The following is a 19,249-nucleotide window of genomic DNA, read 5'->3' as shown; positions in this document are numbered from 1 at the left end:
TATAGCCTAATTTATTCAGCGTCACTATTTAATATCTGCCAATTTCTAGAATTGGCAATTATAGTATGTAAACTCATACCGAATAAATGAAGTCTAAGAAACACAACTAGATTTCACGCATAGACTGACCGGCCTGGTACTTGACTACCAAAGCGACGATCAAGCCATTACGAGCACAGAGTTTCTTTGTCACCACCAACTTCCCGGTGTTATCTCTGACTGTACCTATAACCTCGAGCAGCTCGTCCATTTCCATTTCGCCTTCATTGGTCAGCTGCAGCAAGGATAGATCGCGTGAGCGCGCTGTGGCCTCTGCTCCAGGGTCGGACAGACTACCCAGTTCGGGGAGTACACGAGCTGTCAGAATGAGCATGATGCTACCGCGGGTGCGAAGGGCGTCGAGGTGGGCCGTGAGCTCATTGAGAACTAAGCTTGGTGAGGCTGATGGGAGGTGGAGGATGTAGACCACTGCCTCGCTGACAGCCTGTCGTTTACCTAAAGTGCGGCCGGTAATCGTGAGGCGAGGATTGAAGTCCTCCAGCTCTCGTCCAGATGCCACACCAGGCTCTTGGTCAAGGACTTGCACATTAAAGTACAGGGTTGGGTATATTTCAGCAAGACATTGGCCTATTGAGCTTGATAACGGCTGCACGTTGACCTATATTGTTTCTCGTCAGCGAAAAAAAAAAGCAGAACCAAGCCACTGCTGTCATTTCAAGAATTACACAAGACCAGAAATGGAAATAACTGGGATGATCAGAATACCTCAACTATGCAAACATCAGGCACATTGCCGATTTTCGCCCAGTTGAGCTGGGTAAGAATTGCGGCCACGTCCTTGGCAGTGTACACCCCTCCCACGTGGTGCAGATATGCTGGCCACTGACGATTTATCTTTGGCCGCCGCTCACGTGCAACATGGAATAATTCGACTGAAGGTAGGACATTATTGTCAGAACAATGCTGCGGCTGCGAGTCGCTGGCCCGCTGGGTAACTTGCTGAGGCACCTGCAGGGTGGCCGGGGCCACAAATTCCGAGAGAAATGTTGCGGCATCTAGAAGCGAGGGATTCGAGAAAAATGACGCCGAGAGCTGCGTATGGGCAACATGATCAGCTTTTGGTTCGGCGAGGAAGCCGACGGTAGCACCTAGACGGATGATACGGCTCAACTGCGTCGCTGATACCCCAGTCAAATCGGCGATGTCCTTAATTGGAACGCTTCCAGCCAAGGGGATGCAGGCTAAGATCTGATTCTCTCCTAGCCAATGCAAGCAAGCAAGGATCTCGTTCTGTGGCGAGATTCTCTCCGGTTAGTTCTATCTTGTCGTACGGTCTTCTTTTCCGTTGGGGAGACAAGAGGAGAATTGTAATGCAAACCTGACTCGCAAGATGTTGGAGGAAGTCTGTTGGACCCCATATCAGTGTCCTGATCTTTGTAAGAAGCGATAATATTTTCTCCCTAGCTCGTTGTACTTCATTCATGTCAGAGGCTGGCTGGGCGATGGGACCTTGTTGGAAATTGCTGTTTTGAGAATGGCTCAAGAAGCTTGTAAAAGCGGTGGCAAGCTCGGTGCTGTAAATCTGCAGTTGGTTCAAGTTGTCCATCATTGCAGACCGCGTCTAGCTGGATTAATGGACAACGTAAAACTCGGGTTGTACTCTAGTATGATGTGTTCTCTGAATCAGTCGATGGTTATGGTGTTGTCGGTTGAGAATATACTGGCGTCTGCATTTTTGACGTTTTGCTATTCTTTGTGTTCTTAAATTGGTTGAAAATTGTCCGACACAGACAGTATGCAAGAATATGTTTCTATTCAACAAACGAAGCACAATGCAAAATCGTTCATTCACAACAGTTAGCCCCCGGATCCCTGTATTCTTCCTTACAAACCGGCCTGTCAACAATATTTTCCTCGCTGTCAGGCAATGCAATATGGTCTCTTCATTGCAGACAGCTTGCAGATAAGAAATACGAAAATACTGCGTATACTGATTATACACCCCGACTTTAAAACTGGGTCTCAGCTCGGATTATTACATTGAGGTGAAAGCGCCCATTAATGGCGCTGCCAACGCCAGAGAATGAAGGGCGCAGATAACATCATACATGCATGGCGGTCGGGCTTGGCTTCATTCGAGCTTACATGCACCTCAGGGCTGAGGCTGCATATTGCTGTGATAAGTTGGTCAGGTATTACCTGTTCGGTACAGATGCGATTGAGCATTCAGCCAATCGGACAGTATTAAAAGGTAGACTGAAAGACAGGAGATGTCAACTGGGAGGAAACTCGTATTTCATCATGTATATTATGCGTGGATGTTATTGGCTTATCACATAGACAACACGAAGTTGACCCTCCAAGCTTACACTAGTCAGACTATCTTGGACTAGTAGTAGGTGGATCGATCAATCGATGATGCTCAGATACATCCCGATAGTCGCCGGTCGAAGCCACTCCACAGCATGTACTTTCCGTGACCTGACTATTTCTCGGAGGATTGAAAATTCGGCCAGGGTAAAGTGCAAGAACATCTAATCTAGGCGAACCACCCACACACAATATTCGGGTGGGGCGCAGATTAAATCTTCCCGGGCGTCCTGAACTGCGGGCCGAGAGGCAATCGAGTGGATCGCGCGGCCCCACGTGTGGCCGGGGATCAGCCGCTTGGCCAAGTTGAGGTCTGGATCGGAGTGACCAAGGAGATAACCTCCTGCTTGACACTAAGCTAAGTCCTTGAGACCCCGGGGAAATGCTGACCAGACTTTACCGAATGCATGTCTTGTGTGGTCGCCGCCTGCACTTCGCCGCTTTGGGCTCTTCTTCCATGCCAGCCTTGCATGGAGACCCAGAAGTCAATAGTTCTGTTGTTATCAAAAAGGGATATACTTATGTAAGTAATGATTTGGTTTTTTTGAATATTTGGCATATCAACCGACGTCGGAGTCTAGTGCCGTTTTTGTTGACATCTTGAACTCGGACACTAGTGAAAGCTTGGTTTTTGAGGATGGTTGGTTATGTGCTAGGGCTAGTCTCGGTTAAGTGAGCATCTGAGAGTTCGTCCAATCACTGACTGCTGATTGATGTACCCTTGACGCTTTATGTAACCACTATCAGCTACCTGGCATCGTATCCATGCTAGCAAATGGGTCCTAGGATTCGGGCGAGAAGCTCTCCATGGGGAATATATCGTTTAGGTAAGCTAAGCGCTGTATCTTCTAATGCATTCCTTCTTTGTTTGGTTACTTAGGCCTAGATCTTGCAGGCCACTTATTTTCACATGCGTAGCTTTTACTCACTCTTTTACGTTGACCTGTATAAACACTCGATATACCAGTTGGCACTTCATGCCAGCATATTGACGCCACTGTTATAAGGAGTTTATTGACAAATGTCGCTAGATATTATCGTCAGATTCTAAAATTTAATTAGAGAGCTGACCGAATTTTCTATACAAGGTACTTTCCAAACCAGGTTTTATGCCCTGCTCAGTTTGTTTCGTTTTATATTGTTTTGTAACATAGATGAAGTTGCCATGCAGAAATCAACTTCCAGTACACAACTCCCAACAACGCCGTCATACTCACACGAACCAGTACGACGAAAACCACGTTCCACGACGTCCAAAATTCGCGATAGTTGCCACTCCTGTGCCTTGTCCAAAGTTCGATGTCCCAAGGAGAAGCCAACATGCGCACGATGCAAGAAACGAGGAATCGTCTGCGAGTACTTTGTCACAAAACGTCCAGGCCGAAAGCGCGACAGTCGTCGCATAATTGAGACTAGCGGAACATGCACGAATCCAAGCAATACAGATACTTCGTTAATTCGAGATGATCCAGGTAGAGGGCTATCCACGAGCGAGCAGTCCTCCATGGCTCTCTTAGACCTGAGTCCATCTTCAGCGGGACCAAGAAATGTCTCTGGTACAGTCGAATTTTCCTCTTATATCGATGTTCTCGCGGATCTTATGACGCCTCTCGAGCAATCTTCCTCCCCCAGGCTTTCTGGGATAGGCAATGGTTTCGATGGAAACTTTACACCACCTATGGACTTCCTAGAGTTGGGGACGCTAGACTCGAACTTTTCGCAGGAACCGTACGATATTGAAGATCTTCTCACGTCAACCAATTTCGACCCCGGCCCATCTTTTGGAAATCCCTCTGTCAGGAGCACGCTACCTTCTAAATCATTCTTTCCTAATCCGGAGGCACACCAAGCGCTACTCACAAATCGCAGTGCTAATTTCAGTCGCGGAATATCCGAATCTACATCGACGTGTTGCTGTATTATACAGGCTTTGGATATAATGAGTAAGCTTTTCATACCCGACACGCCATTCTCAACATCGATATCAACGAGCCCGAGCGATGCTGCTACGATATCAAATAATACTACAAACTACAACATTGGCCATTTTTCTGCTCAAACTCTGGTCACCCAAAATCGACACTTCATTGAAGCTGTTGACAAAATTTTACAGTGTTCGCTGTGTGTGGAAACTGGTTATCTTGTGACCATTTTATCCACAATTATTTCCAAGATCCTTGAGCGGTATACAGAAGCAGCACGGCAGTGCCCGGGGCACTTAATGTTTGAAGGATACGAAGGTACCATGAGCAACGACAGGAGAAATACAACTACCACGGAGAACATGGGGAATTTTGGTACTTATTCAGGCTCTCACGACAACGATGCCAGGCGTGCTACCGCTCGGTTGATTCTTGGCGAGCTACATCGCGTGCAGGGATTGATGAACAGACTTTCGCTTCGTCAGAATGCTCCTAGGCAAGAGATAGGGCAAAAGAGCGCCAACTTTGAGAAAAATTCTCCAGTATTTTCATCTTCAGATGGCCAGAAAACTGCTTCGGGGGTGGCCTTTTCAGCTACAACGCTCGATGAAATGAAGACGGATCTACGTAAAAATCTTACTACGCTTTCCTTTGGGATTATCAAGATGTTGCGAGAGAGTTGAATTTGCAAATCAGATAACATTGTATTAGAATAGAGGTTAGTAATGGTTACAAATGATAATCAAGTATCAGTTCTTCGAGCGGTTACGATAGATGTAAATTCTCGACATCGTAATGCAAATAGAATACAAATAATTGATGGAACATTTCAAGCATGATAATAAACCACGAGTGGAAATATCATTCTGAAATTTAAAGAAAAACGCTTCAAGGAAATTTAGATCCCTGTAGCCATGCTACCAAATATTTAATACTAACACTGGTAAGATATTTAAATCGCAGTATCTCAGAGTTTGGGGTTTGTTTTACCATGGGGCGAGCAAGTATTTTATTCGCTTCACTCAACTCCATTAAACTAACCATCATCAGATTACAAATTCGACTTGGCGCGTCTAATTTTGGTACTGTCCATCCTTTGACCTTCGTCATTCTGCTCTTCCACTTCCAATGTCGGAAACTGAGCAGGCATGATTCGGCGAGGGGTTGCACCTGGCACAACAGAATACTTTGAGAAATCCGTGACTCCACAACGATTTCTTAGGAAATCCTCATCAAGGTCCAAAAGACCATTTACTGATTCTGCAGAGGCACTGATCATTGCCAGAATTGCGTCTGAGAAAATAGTCTTGACGTGTATAGCGTTAGCAGAGGTTGACTGAGGTCAGATAGTAAATAAATTTGCTTACTGGTTTTCGCAAGTCTTTTCCAGTTGAAGGCTCCTTTTTCACCATGCCCTCTGTAGCTGCAGACTCGATGGACTTTGAATTGATGAGCTTTATTCATGTCAAAATTGGAAGGAGCTTACTGCTGCTGGCCAGATACTGGTAATTGCCATGTCCTTTCGACCTTGGCGAATGAAATCCATTGCCAATCCTTTCGTCAAGACACTCATTCCAACTTTGCCTATATATAAAGAGTTTAGGTTTCTTTCCAATAAAAAAAATACTTCACGACCAACTAACCCATCGCGTAAGCAGTCTTTCCACGAAAGAATCTAGAATAAATCGGGGGTGAAACAACAATAATCCGACCTTTCCAGCCATTCTTTCCAAAATGTGGAAGTGCCGCTTGCACGCTAGCATAGAGACCCTCTGGGTTGATTTTCTGCATCAGCTGGAACCGTTTCATGGGCGTATTCTCCACAGACGACCACCATATCGCGCCGGAGTTGTAGACCAGAATGTCAAGCTTGCCGTAGATACGGACAGTTTCATTTACTAAGTGGTTGATTTGCTCAACATCCCGTGTATCCACGGCGATCGCGGTGGCTTCACCACCAGCTTCCCTGATCTCACGCTCGACAGTGTTGATGGTCGATTGGGGTGAGTTGGGGTCTGGTGGGGATGGGACGGTCTTGCTGGCATCAGACGTTGTCTTTGCCGCTACGACAACTAATACCGTCGTTAGACAGATTTATCTTCGTGAAAGTGTGGAAACTTACCGACATATCCCTTGCGAGCCAGATCGATGGAAACCTGTCTCCCTATGCCGCGCGATGCTCCGATGACGAGGGCGACTTGCTTGGTTGCTGTCATTTTTACAGTTTGTGTTCTTCGACTATATATTTTCTTTGAATTTCTTCGATGACATATAAAGCAGGAGATTTGCAGGTTGCTGAAAGCTAGCAAATATTACCCGCCCTTGAGGACACGATCATCGCTAGACCTCTCTTCTTTAAGCCGAGGCCTTAATTATTGAAATATTTCTTCTTTCCTGAATAATAATCAGTTTCAAGTAATACATTACTCAGAGAGGCAAAAAAGAGGACAAATCCGGCAAACCGGCAAAGCACGGCCGAATTAAGCTGATGAGTGATCGTGAAATTTAAGCTCGTCGAGCCAACCGAGGATGTTTCCTGGGGCCCCACTTTGTAACTCACGTGTCGCCATTCGCGACATCAACTACAAGTCTACCACCTTCGGCCATTAACTTTACATCTAAAAAGACAAATCACTTTATTCAATCGCTTCGCTGACCGAAGGCGAACATGGGCGGAGTAATTCACACTTATCTCGACTGCGGTACGCGCGTATTTATCTACGAATGACGTCAAGGAAGAACACAACTAATCAACTTATCAACCCCAGTCTCGCCGTACTCGTTCTATGCTTTTCGGCATATTTTGAGACATCGCGACGTATTGGCCAGCCATGGCGTCAGCATAGAGTGCGTCTATACTATGCCTATTCTGGCCACCTTTGAATCAGAGAACCGCGCTAACCTGTGCTACGTCGATTAGACTCCACCCAGTCTTCTTGGGTGGGATAAACGTGGGCTCTGGTGAGTGTTATTTTGTTATATATGTATAATATCAAGACATGCTAATGACTCTGTAGGGAATAAACCACCTTGGACTTTACCAGCCAAAGCCAAGCTCGGAGCATCAGACCGTCGACATGCATCTCGGTACTTTGGAGTCCCAGAATCCGAACCACCGCCATTCTTCCCCATTCTATCTCTGCTCGTACGTTTTATATACATCTATATTTTATTCTCATTCTAACACCAATAGCCTCAACGCGCAATCACGTACATAAAATCAGCCTACCCGCGCGCCAAATTTGAAGAAACATTCAACCTCTACTGGCAATGGCTCTGGTACGAGCACCACGACATCTCCAAGCCCGATGTCCTTGCCAAATTGCTGCAGTCCCCACAAGCTGGCTTTTCGGCTGACCAGGTTGCGGAAATCATGGCCGCGGCCAATGACAAGAAATGGAAGGATGAACTGCTCGCAAAGACGCAGGAGGCATTGGATAAGGGTGCCTTTGGGGCGCCTTGGTTTTGGGTGGTTAGGACGGGAGAGAAGGGCGAGGTTTTCGATGAGTGTGGGTTTTTTGGGAGTGATAGGTTGGTTTTTTTTTTTTTTTTTTTTTTTTTTTTTTTTCAACTCTACGTGATAGTTGCTAACGGTACAGGTTCCACTACATGTGGCTCTTCCTAGAGCTGCCATTTGATGATATCAAAATACAACCGGGGAATCAGTCTCTTACGGATGACAAGGCAAAGCTGTAGGATTTGTGTGTACAAGGTAGCAAAATCGTTCTAGTAAATAAAAAATGCAGAGGTAATCGTAACATGCGAGTCATCATAACATTCTATAAATTCTCAGCCAGTATTGTTTCTCAATTCCAACTTGGCGCCCGCCCAAGCCGATTTCCAAGGTCCGCCTTGCCTTCTGTTGCGGGAGTCATAACTTGCAAGCCAGCGCCAAGGACGTTGGTCCGAATGAGACGGAGATGTGCTTCTTTGATGTATTCTTCGATACTTTCGAGGGCTCCCTTGTGTACATCAGCTCGTAAATTCGTCTGCTTTGAGACCAGCAAACCCTTTTCGAGATCGATGCGTGAATCAAGAGTGCCGTTCTCGATAAGTGCAATCAGTTCTTGTACAAATGGCGAATTGATATCCGTGGGAGCAGCAAGACCTCCGACAAACTCAGGGGCAAAGACCTTGGCCATTGCATCTAGTGTAATTCGGCTAAAGGGGATCGTGTATTGCTCGATTGACTTGGTACGAATGGCCGTATACAAGGCGGGAATGTGTCGTTGGAGATGGATGTCGAGCAAATAGTCTGCGCGGTATTCTTCCAGGATGTCCAAACATGATCGAAACTTGGAGTTGCAAAAGGAAGAAACGGCACGGCGAATGTGCGGTTCAAGTTCTAGGTAGTTTCGAAATTGAATGTTCTCCAGCACGTTCCGCTGCAGTTCATTCCGGCCCATCGATGCCAGCGCACACAGTCCTCCATACACGGCCACATCGTTGGCTGTGAGGATGTCATTATAGCTGTCACCTAGAGTAGGCTCGGCGGCGAGGAATTGATTTGCGGCTTCGAGATAATTCCCTTGTTCAAGATATGATAGACCCACGGCAGCGGATATCTTTGGCTGGTTTTTGGCTTTTTCATCGTCTGGTTTCGGCCCTGTGTTGTATTTGGCAGCGGCTTGCTGGACACCAAACCAATCTCCACGCTCAATGGCAACGCTGATTATCTTGAGATGCATGGCGGCAGTGTGGCTGGGGGTTGTGCAGTTATCCTTTAGGCGTGTATATGTTTTCGCGGCCGAGACCAGGTCACCGACGGCATGGTAATGAGATGCTAGGTCGTCCGTTCCCATCTAACCTCGTTAGCTACTTCTGACCTCATAAAAAGGATGGGGGGCTTACGCGTATGCTTTCTTTGATGAGGTTGTTTTTGTATCCTTTGAGCTCATGCTCCAGCTTATCCGTCTCTGCCCTCACAGTCTGCTTTTTGTGATCCACCCACTTTCGATCTAGCGTCGCCTCGGGGTCACTCGGGGCGACTTTTGCAAGGGCCTGGACGGCTCTTTCGTATCTGCTGACATCTTTTCCCGATTTTCCTTCCGCAAGGGCTAATTTGAGAGCGTCTGTTGAGAGGATAGTCGAGCAGTTTCCGATCAAATATAACCGGTCAAAACGCGTGCGTCCTAGTTGATGTTAGTCGGTCGGTCATCAGCAGATAAGACAGTATTATATACCCTTGTAGTTGGCAATATAGGATTCTAGTTCGAACTTGGGGTTGTCTACACAAGCATTAGCAAGGTGCACGTGTGCTCGTGTGCGCCAGATGGCTTGACCAGGTCATACCATCCACTTTTATCAGAGACTGCCGGGCGGCGTCATTCTGGAGGATATCGCCGCCGAAAATATCGGATGCCTTTGACGAGGCGTCGACAGCGGCGGGGGGATTCATCCCACCTGATGAATCGCGAGAGCTTGAAAGAGAAGGCCGGTGTTTGTCCTCTTGGCACTATTCTAAGCGCTTTTCGTAGGGCCGAACTTTAAAAACACCAGTTAGGATTCGCGAAGAAGAAACTCTGAGTATTCGAGAAATAAAAAAAGAACAGGGAAGAAGATGTCGAGGATGTCAAGAGTCAGCGAGATGCACGATTCATTGTTGTCCATGCGGGGAAATGTCGCGAGCTCCCCAGGGAAACCGCCCAGAGAATGGCAGAATCCTGACCGCTTTCTACACCGCTCGCAGGGGATCACATGACCTCTGTTGAGCCGGACTAACCCGATTTGTCCCCGATTACCGAATTAGGCAACAAAGGAACAGCACAAAAGACTCCAACCCTACTAGAATAAAGGCCCTGTCGGACAATTCAATCTATGCCCGTTATTATTGAGGCCTACTATTGGCAGAGAAGTAGAATTCACCACCCGGTCTAACCTCATTTAAAGTCACTCTAGATCCAGTACCACCCAAAGCTGAGTGATAATTAAAGCATGGCGCTAATGCAGCTTAACATTTTGAGAACATTCAGTTGCTCATCTTCAGTTCTCATCGTCATGGATTTGCCTATTCTGAGGGTGGTTAAGGTCCTCTAATTTCTTACTTGAACAAGGTGTAAAGTGTGAGAAACTATCTTCCAAAACTGTGGTATATTATCCAGCCCCGAGAACAGTACCTCTTAACTTGTTAAAAAGGTCTAGGCATTACATACATATCACTGCTAGCGGACTACTGGTGGGTAAGCATAAAGAAACCACCTCCGGCCCGGCATCCGAACATTGAAACCATTGACGGCTGACACACGATCCATGCTAAAATTGGCCCTCTTGTTGTTGTTTTTTCGATTGTTTTGTACTAGCCTGTGGGACCGCGCAGCCCTATCATCCTATTCCGTCGGGGTGCAGCCTAGATCACAACACCCCCGGCATTTTGATTTGGCGTCTTGGTACGGTTGATATATCCGCAGTCTATCACTACAATTTTATAGGATGCTCTGGATTTTTTTTGCGACACACCCTTGGCCGACGGGGAACCGGGTCACACGAGCCGACACTAGCCACAACGCGAGTTCGCTTTTTGAGTATCTGGAGGCTGCAACAGGCGGTGATCACACAAAGGTAGTACATAGTACTCTGTAACAATGAAATCGAGCGGCTGGGCGGATAGCTCTAACTTCACCACTGGCATAACCCTGGTATCCCAGGGATGTATCTCCTGTGGGTATCGCTTTATTGAGCGCAATCAAATATTCAAGATACGTCCAGGCAGTGCTGGTTTCTCAAACGGTGATGGACATGATGAAACAGAAATTTTCAATCGCATTGGCTAATCCACTACCTACCGCTTCAACTTGTACACAGTGCGGATCTATCTACTTGGACACCAACACTACGACCACGATTATGATATCCACCCCGTAGTCAAGGCGTGTCGGAAACAGACAAATCTCGCAGATACAACAATACCCTTCAAGCAGATTGTCGTGAGAGAAATGCCCCCAAAATAGAACCGAACAGTTGAAAGAGCCGCAGATAATAGTATTGTGGTTATTATCTCCGTTAATCCCCGACCAATATCCTGTACTCATTCATACCTAGTTCCTCTTTCCCAATCAAGACCTTTGCAGATAGTTCCTTTTTTTTTCTCTTTCCTTCTAGAATCTTTCCCAACACGGATTTATCCGGAGCTGTGGGGGAAAAAATAAACCCCAAAAGAAACGCACACATTGCCGTAAACAGGTTAGTTGGTTTCACGGCTTGGAATACGTCTTGTCTCATTGTCGGCCCTATACGGAGATTTCTGTTTTTGGACTCGTGCATTCAAGAAAACTCCCTTCTAGAAGAAGCTGAAACAGCACCCACCCCAGCTAGTACAGCCTGTTCAATTGACTTTTTAAGGTTGATCTGCAAGGCCCCAAGTGCCGCATCTGCATGAAGCCGCGCTAGCATAACTGTACTACTACTTCTGCTACTATCTTTGTATTCTCCTTTTTTTTTGTGGTGTTGAAGTGGGGGTTATGTCTTCATCAGTATTAGCCAGGGCAAAGAACAGTCTGAAGCAGACTGATCATGTACATGGACTATGCGTGAAACTCTCTTTCTTTACTTTTTCCACAGTCCAGCCCTCAGGCCAGATGCATCCAAAAAAAAAAGGGAGTTGAGGAGGGGCAAAACATGGATAAAGAACGCTGGGGCGTAATCACGGAGCTCGTGGAGGCTTGAAGGATTGGGGTTCTTTTTTTATTCTCCCCTTCTGGCTGGTCAACCTTTTCCCACTCTAACCGTGAAAAGGTTGTTGAAGGGGGGAAAGGTGTTTAAGATCCACTCTATATCAATCCTTTAGAAGCGCCCGTCCTGTCTCTTTTTTTCTTTCTCTTGATCTTCAAGACACCAGCTTCACCGTCTTTTTGTCGGGACTTTGCGCCTTCTTGTTGATTCTTGCTTGTCATCAACACATACATTTTTTCTCCCTCTCTTCTTTCTTCTCTTCTTCTCTCCTCCTCATAACATATACTTTTCATCCCCGTTTATCATACTTGATCACTATTGATCAATATATCGTCCACAGGACAACTCTTCTCCGTCCCATCATACCATACCCAAGGACATCTACCATGTCTTATAGTCCCAATCAAACGACTCCCACCTACGAAGCTGGCTACGCCCATTCAGAGCCACTCGAACCGGAGTATAACAACGGCACCGGCAACAGCAACAACGCTACGGCGTATCAATACGAGACGTATGCCATGTGCAACCGCTGCTACACGCAGCAGGACTGTCCTCACAGGCATACCACCTACCAGCAACAACACGGCCTGAATACAGGTGGACATCATGGTATGATGATGCTGGCACCTACGATAGTTACTGGGTATCCAAGACACGACCCTCCGCTGTCCAGCGTGGGAGTGGCTCTCAGTAATAATGGATACAACAATGTCAACAGGAGCCAGCAGGGGGGCTCGCAGCAGCCAGTTTCTTCGCCATGGTACAACAACGGCGTCAACAACGAAGTCGTCAGAGTTTCAAATATGGCCGTCAATACACATACTGCCGAGATACAGCAGCAGCAACAACAGCAACAGCAACAGAATCTACCGTACTTTAGCCAGTACACCGGTCTTGGTCTGGATACGATGACCATGGCTGCCTCTGAAGAGGACCTGTTTCCGCACGGTCTTCCTGATCTTCAGAGATCCGCTACCGTGGCTCCGAGCGCTCTTGAAAGATACCGTGCAGACGACCACACAACCACAACCCTACTACAGGCCGAGCAACCACCAGCCAACCAATCCCAAAGACATACCACCACCACCACAACCACCCCATCTCTCGCGACTCCCGCCTCGAGCGCTTCCTCGGCCTCGTCTCCTTTTGTTTCTTCTTCCTCCACCCCGTTCGGACCGATGATGCTTCGTACCCAAAAGCCAAAGCCTCCTCAGATAACAAGCGAAGCAACCTATCACCGGGCGCTCTACGGCCACGGACCCGAAACCCCCGGCGACCCATCATGCGATCGCGCCGTCGCAAACAGGCAGGTCCTGCCCACAATCGCCGCCCAGCACGGGCATCCCGTGTGGCCTCTGGACACCAAGGCCAAAAAGAACACTTACTTGCTAGAAGGCAAGAAACGCGGGCTATCCTACCGCAAGATCAAGGAGTTTGGCGAGATTTCCGACGCAGAGTCGACGCTGCGCGGGCGGTATAGAATGCTCACCAAGACCGCGGACGAGAGAGTGCGAAGGCCGGTATGGGAGGAGAAAGATGTAAGAGACTTTGTTCCCTTTTTCTGCAACTCTTGCTGACACTTTTTGGCAGCTACAACTCCTTCACCAAGGCGTAAAGCTACACACCGACGGCCGCCAGCGCAGACGCCGCGAATCATCGCGCCGTACATCGATAGCAAGTATGTCTGGATACAGCAGCGAAGATAGGAACGCTGGTACTGAGCCACGAATCTCGTGGAAAGGGGTCGCCGAGTATATCACTCAAAACGGGGGCTCGTACAAGTTTGGGTATGCGACTTGTAAGAGGAAGTGGGAGGAGCTCAATTCTCCGGACGATTCGTGAATATACCTGCACCTGCACCTGCACGTACGCGGCGTTTTTCTTTTCTCTCGTTGGATTATGTAGCAGGATACTGTACTCTTTTTTATGTGTGATGTCTAGTGCTCTTTTTTTTTGACGATCTCTACCTTTTATATTCACGATTTGACGCTTTATCCGAATCCATCATAGCGACTACACGGCAGGAGTATTGGGCCAGATCTTCGGTATATTGATATATGATTCATGTTGAAACGATAACAAACAAGTTCGGGGTGTATATTTAATTTTATCTCTTCTAGCAATCTATCAATTGATATATATTCAAAATCCAACATCAGCCAACAGAAAATTAATCTTCTCTGGTTCATTCCGCAGCTCATCCCATTCGCTCTCTTGTTTGACCATTAACGTCCCCGCTAATATCGTTCCATTCAACGATATTTTGCCAGTATCTGTGCCATTATTATTCTTATTATTGAGGTATGCAATCTCGCTCCGCCTCGGACAAATCATCATTGCCGATTCGGTCATGGCGAAATTGTAGCTGATGGCAGCTGGGCCGACTGACTGAGCGAGTTTTTCTGCTTTTTCGACGGAGTCCAAAGTAGTAGAGGAAACTTCGACTGCAGCTCTGTATAGAGAGAGATATCCCTCGTACAGCGTCTCCGGCGACGGGGTCAAGGGCAAGGGCAATGCAAAATGCCTGAATGGAAGACTTGGCAGATGTCTCAACCCAGATTCTGTAATAACTGCATCATCTGCCGTCGCGACGCGATCAATCAGCGGAATCCATTTCGAGTCTTGGCCTTGGTCTTGCTGCTGCTCGCGCATGTCCTCAATAGGGAGGAACTGCAAATGTCTATGCGGTTGACTCGCGCCGCTCTCTTCGCCAGAGTTGAAAAACGCAAACAGCCTGTTCTTTTTTGCTTCGTCTTCATCGCGAGTACTATCTTGATTCTTCCATGCCTGAATACACGCAAACGTAGCTTCCAAATCCTCCTTTTCCAACAAATCAGTCTGATTCCGAAATCGCTTGGTCGCAAGTATGAAATGCCTGGGAATCACAGGAAACTTGTTCAGCACAAGAATATGACCTGCATCCTGGTCATCTAATGACGGAATCTCAGCAACGAGCAACTCCCGTGAGGGATTCTCAAATGGATCTATTTTTGGTCCTTTTTGTTTTTCTTGCTTGATAGACTGGGGCTTTTTGGATAGTGCTGGGCAGTATCGAAGCTGATACTACACTCATACAAAAAGTCAGCGGTTATTTAAAAATAAAAATAATAAAAAATAAAAAATTAGTGGAAGTTTTACATACGTGAACCCTCGCTGCTGGCAAAACAGCCAAGTGCGTCGCGGAAAAGATTAATGCGCCTGCTTCTTTAGCTGCTGCGAAGCGTTTTGCGACGAGGGATGGTAAGGGTTCTGGTAGGCCGAGTAGCATTATTTATTTATCAATGTATTTTTTTGTGGTTGTTGTTGGCTTGCTGCGATCGGGTTTATTGTGTTTGTGTTGAAGTGAAGTGAAGATGCATGCGGGGAATTCGACCGGTCGGTGGGGCCACCTCTTTGACATACAATGAACAATGAACAAGTTCTAAAGTCAATCTACTGAAGAAAAAAAGTTAAGTGTATCTGTTCATTCTTGAAACGTCCTTCTTCCAGAGTCAGACTCATTGCTGTAATGCTGTAACCAGCCAAATAATAAACAATAAAAATAAGATAAGTAGTATCACACGATAAAATCTTTATAAAACCGACAAAAATCCCAGTTCCAATCAGACCCAAAAAAAACCCCCCAACCCAAATCGCTGAAAACGCTCCATGGCTCGTATCATGTCAATGATTTGATAATAATATAGTAGTAATATGAAAAAGATGAAGAAAAAAGAAGCCAATAAGTTACAGAGGGAAAAGATCAACGTTCTCGTTCCTTGTAGGCCATCAGCTCGTCAATGTCAATGCCATCGACCTGGCTGATTTCTGGAAATAGCATGTATGGCTGGCCCATGAGTCGGTCTGTTTGGTTCTCCATCCACGGGCCTCGCTCTTCTTCAGTGGCACTGAAGATGCCATTGGCGCGCTTGACGGTCTCCACGTCCAGGTCGGTCACGTAGGCGTCGCGGTTGGTGCCGTCGCCGGCACCACCCGGAAGACGGATGCGCACTTCAAACTCATTGTCGAGCATCATCTCGTCCTTCCACAGGCGGCGCTGACCATCGTACACGCAGAGAACACGCTTCTTGGTCTTCATCTTGGCCGCCGGCGTGCCCCATCCTTGTGGGTAGCTGTTTCGGTTGCCGCGCCGGCGCGTGGCCGGGCGAGCCTTGGGTTTTGTGATGGCGCCGCTGGGGCCGATGCGGTTCGAGCCCGAGTTGGTTGGTCGCGAGCTCTGGCCATTACGGTCTTCAAAGTCATCGTCATCGTCGTGGTCATCATCATTAGGCTCGGCGCTGTCCACGGGGCTAGCTGAATCCAGCAGCTTGTGCTTCTCCATGGTTTGCTTGACATCTTCGTCGCCTGCGACCTCGGCCAATCTCTTTTGGTTGATTGCCTCGCTGGGCTCTTCTTGTTGCACAACGCGCAGGACACAGTCGTCCAAATGCTCGTAAAAGTCTTGAGCATTGTTGAAAGTGGCTGAGCAGGTTGAACATTTTCCGGTAGCATCGTTGCTGTATGCGGCCAGTGTCTTGGCCGAGGCCGGCGGGCTTCTCTTGCGGCAGTTGGGTGCTGTCTGTTCGACGCCATGCACTGACATCAAGTGACGCTTAAAGACGTCGGCTCTGTTGAAGCTTTTCTCGGCGGCAGAGCCAGATCCGGGACAGAATCCACAGACCATGGTTCCTTTGTAGTGAGTGAGGGTGTGTCGGTTTTTGTCATACTTGCGGGCGAATCCTTTCAGGTGGTAATCGCAGTTGACAATGGGGCACTTTTCCGGGCGCTCGCTCTGGTGAGTGAGCATGTGAGCTTTCAGGTCCTTGAACGAGCGGCCACAATCGGGGAAAGGGCATCGGCTCTTCTCGCGACCCTCGTCCTCGCCGTCAGTATTGCTTGCGGAGGGGCTAGGGTGCGAGCGTGGTGAGAGCGAGGCGGCAGCCGAGACGCTCTCGTAGACACTGCCAACCGGGTCCGCAGCCACATGACCCAGTTGGGGGGAAGACATGCCGACGTGGTTCATATGTAGGGGCATGGGTGCTTGAGAGGGGAGAGGCGAGCCGACGTGAGAAAGGAATCCGGACTGCGCCAGAGGCATTTGGTCTTCGGAGTAAGGGAGTGTGGTCGGAATCGATGTTTGGTTTGAGAGGAGCAGCGAGGGGTCTATGCAAGTTAGAACTATGGCCGCGTATGATACAAGTATGGGAGGAAAACATACCGACAAAGCTGTTGTTTCCAAACTTGGGCGCAAAGCCCGAGTCGGCATCCATGACGCCGCCCATGGAAGTGTAGTCGAGGTCGTTCACCATGGTGCCGGGCAGGCCAACCAGGCCGTGGGAGGTGTCGGTCCACGATTCTTGAAAGTTGCCCGAGTAAGGCGAGCCGATGACAGAGGAGGGCGCGCTGGAGATAGAAGGGCCGGAGGCGCCCGAGCGGTGCGACGGGGCCATGGAGGGCGGAGAGTTGGGCAAACCCGGAAAGCCGAGGGCGCTCTGCATGTCGGCGGTCGAGTGCTGGTCCATGTACATGGACGACGAGTCGTAGAACGAGTGCGGTGGCATGTCGTGCGACTGCATGGTCTGGTAGGCAAACGGGTCCATGATGGCGGAGTCGACGGGGAGTTGGTCGTGGGAGAAGTAGGGGAAGTGCTGTTGTCGGGAGGGCTCGAGGGCGAGCATTTTGGCCGGTACCTGGAGTCGTCAGTCTTGTGTCTTTATTTCGTCGCGATAGAGGGCATTCATAATTTACCAGTTCGGTGCAGGAGACACGCGGCGCGGCGGATTCAGGGAAAGGCCTGCTAGAGCGGATTGTTGCGATCAAGCATGAGCTGTTGCAATGGCGGTTGGAGTCAACAAGCAGTGGTGGTAAACAAGAGCGTGGTAGTGATAGATGTGAGAGGTCAAGTCAAGTCAAGCCAAGTCAAGGGCCAAGGAAGATGGGTAAAGGTGAGGGTGAGGGTGAGGGCGAGGGTGAGGGTGAGGGTGAAGGTGAAGGTGAAGATCGGAGGAAGATACACTGGTAGGAGGAGGAGGGAAAGGATATTTATTAATTTCGAGGCCGATGATTGACTGCCCTACGGGTTACGGGCTGTCCCAAAACGCTGGCCCAGGCGAACGCATAGTCGGGTGGGGCCCCGTAACCGAGTCATCACTCACCCCCGTCACGGTACGGTCACGGTACCGGTACCGTAACCAAACTAACCAGGCGCTAAGCCACGGGCGCAGTGGGGCTCCACCCACTGCTGGTGCAGTGTCCCAATTGGGAACGATTCTATTTCCGGGGTTTCTTTTTTCACTAGGTACTGGTGTGCGTGCAGTGCAGTGCAGACCGCCCCATCGCCCTGTCTGGCAGTGTTTCTGCCCGCTGTCTTGCGCCCTGCAGCCAATGGTAGGTGCGAAGCGAGACGGTCTGTTGTTTCTGGCTCTACCAACTATGAGTAATGCGACTACGTACTATCATCATGACTGCCTCAGGCCTCGCGGATCACGCATGGACGTTTTTTCGGTGGCAAAGAGTCAAAAGCATATTCGCTGTAAGCTTAGTTGATAGCGCTAACACACATGTCATTTCATTTGCACTCTTTCTTTTTTATGTAGAAGTACTATTGTATATAATAAAATCACCCGGGCTCACCCGCCCGGAATCTTTCCTGTCTGGCTATCCAGGAATATGGAAGCAGGAAAATAAAATCGGCCGAATTCCAAATACCTCATTAAATCTCGATGGGATTCTGCCACTAAAGTGACTAGACAATAGTCGAGAATTAATTAATTACTATTATCATTTAATTTTAAGAGACCATAACTGCGAAACAAGAATGAAAATTTTGTAAAAAAGGGCGACCCGCCGATTCGGGTCTGACTGGCTGGCGGGCTTGACAGCAGAGCCTCTTCATCGAAGAGCATGCCAGTTTTGGAAGTTGCTTAAGCCAATCAGATCACCAGAACGTGTTGGTCTCCATACTTCCCGCCAAGCCAGCCAATGAAACCCGCGAAAGCCGGACGGCTCATCCCCGCTAGCGTGCCCGTAATAGACTAGCCCCGCATGAATTTCCTGTTAGGGAAAGAAGGACCCGCTACTGCGCCCGTGACTGGATGGAAATGGGTTGACTCTCAGGCTCTGAATGTGATACCCTGCATCCTGGCCGCCAGCGTGGTCGGCGACCATTTGCAGGATCCTCATAATAATAATAATAATACTACTACTACTAATAATACCAATAATAGTAACAGCTAGACCAGTAGTACAATCCATCTATAAAACACTGTCGTTAAGAAATGGCCGATGAAGAGTACGTACTCGGTGAT

At 48.2% G+C, this 19,249-nt stretch overlaps 8 protein-coding genes across 8 annotated transcripts; 3 read left to right on the top strand and 5 right to left on the bottom strand.

The window, feature by feature from the left end:
- Nucleotides 1–106: 106 nt before the first annotated feature.
- Nucleotides 107–1,609, bottom strand: TRUGW13939_01158 (uncharacterized protein; the record flags this gene model as incomplete). Its single annotated transcript, XM_035484361.1, has 3 exons — nucleotides 107–658; nucleotides 766–1,290; nucleotides 1,379–1,609. The coding sequence occupies 3 exons, from the start codon at nucleotides 1,607–1,609 to the stop codon at nucleotides 107–109; spliced, it is 1,308 nt and encodes a 435-aa protein (XP_035340254.1).
- A 1,926-nt stretch (nucleotides 1,610–3,535) lies between these two features.
- TRUGW13939_01157 (uncharacterized protein) lies at nucleotides 3,536–4,975 on the top strand (the record flags this gene model as incomplete). The annotated part of the gene is made up of 1 exon (XM_035484360.1): nucleotides 3,536–4,975. The coding sequence occupies one exon, from the start codon at nucleotides 3,536–3,538 to the stop codon at nucleotides 4,973–4,975; it is 1,440 nt and encodes a 479-aa protein (XP_035340253.1).
- A 368-nt stretch (nucleotides 4,976–5,343) lies between these two features.
- Nucleotides 5,344–6,508, bottom strand: TRUGW13939_01156 (uncharacterized protein; the record flags this gene model as incomplete). The annotated part of the gene is made up of 5 exons (XM_035484359.1): nucleotides 5,344–5,598; nucleotides 5,660–5,731; nucleotides 5,779–5,876; nucleotides 5,936–6,364; nucleotides 6,415–6,508. The coding sequence occupies 5 exons, from the start codon at nucleotides 6,506–6,508 to the stop codon at nucleotides 5,344–5,346; spliced, it is 948 nt and encodes a 315-aa protein (XP_035340252.1).
- Nucleotides 6,509–6,960: 452 nt separating this feature from the next.
- On the top strand, nucleotides 6,961–7,988 carry TRUGW13939_01155 (uncharacterized protein; the record flags this gene model as incomplete). The annotated part of the gene is made up of 6 exons (XM_035484358.1): nucleotides 6,961–6,994; nucleotides 7,061–7,139; nucleotides 7,213–7,253; nucleotides 7,310–7,437; nucleotides 7,486–7,823; nucleotides 7,892–7,988. The coding sequence occupies 6 exons, from the start codon at nucleotides 6,961–6,963 to the stop codon at nucleotides 7,986–7,988; spliced, it is 717 nt and encodes a 238-aa protein (XP_035340251.1).
- Nucleotides 7,989–8,098: 110 nt separating this feature from the next.
- TRUGW13939_01154 (uncharacterized protein) lies at nucleotides 8,099–9,690 on the bottom strand (the record flags this gene model as incomplete). The annotated part of the gene is made up of 4 exons (XM_035484357.1): nucleotides 8,099–9,094; nucleotides 9,144–9,424; nucleotides 9,476–9,520; nucleotides 9,585–9,690. 4 exons carry the CDS (start codon nucleotides 9,688–9,690, stop codon nucleotides 8,099–8,101), a joined length of 1,428 nt encoding a protein of 475 aa, XP_035340250.1.
- Nucleotides 9,691–12,346: 2,656 nt separating this feature from the next.
- On the top strand, nucleotides 12,347–13,805 carry TRUGW13939_01153 (uncharacterized protein; the record flags this gene model as incomplete). The annotated part of the gene is made up of 2 exons (XM_035484356.1): nucleotides 12,347–13,501; nucleotides 13,554–13,805. The coding sequence occupies 2 exons, from the start codon at nucleotides 12,347–12,349 to the stop codon at nucleotides 13,803–13,805; spliced, it is 1,407 nt and encodes a 468-aa protein (XP_035340249.1).
- A 300-nt stretch (nucleotides 13,806–14,105) lies between these two features.
- Nucleotides 14,106–15,231, bottom strand: TRUGW13939_01152 (uncharacterized protein; the record flags this gene model as incomplete). Its single annotated transcript, XM_035484355.1, has 2 exons — nucleotides 14,106–15,026; nucleotides 15,106–15,231. 2 exons carry the CDS (start codon nucleotides 15,229–15,231, stop codon nucleotides 14,106–14,108), a joined length of 1,047 nt encoding a protein of 348 aa, XP_035340248.1.
- A 474-nt stretch (nucleotides 15,232–15,705) lies between these two features.
- Nucleotides 15,706–17,620, bottom strand: TRUGW13939_01151 (uncharacterized protein; the record flags this gene model as incomplete). Its single annotated transcript, XM_035484354.1, has 2 exons — nucleotides 15,706–17,105; nucleotides 17,161–17,620. The coding sequence occupies 2 exons, from the start codon at nucleotides 17,618–17,620 to the stop codon at nucleotides 15,706–15,708; spliced, it is 1,860 nt and encodes a 619-aa protein (XP_035340247.1).
- Nucleotides 17,621–19,249: the final 1,629 nt, after the last annotated feature.

Source organism: Talaromyces rugulosus, chromosome I (assembly GCF_013368755.1).
Source record: "Talaromyces rugulosus chromosome I, complete sequence".
Lineage (NCBI taxonomy): Eukaryota > Fungi > Ascomycota > Eurotiomycetes > Eurotiales > Trichocomaceae > Talaromyces > Talaromyces rugulosus.
The sequence above is the reverse complement of the archived record's forward strand: the minus strand, read 5'-3'. Positions and strand labels throughout refer to the sequence as shown.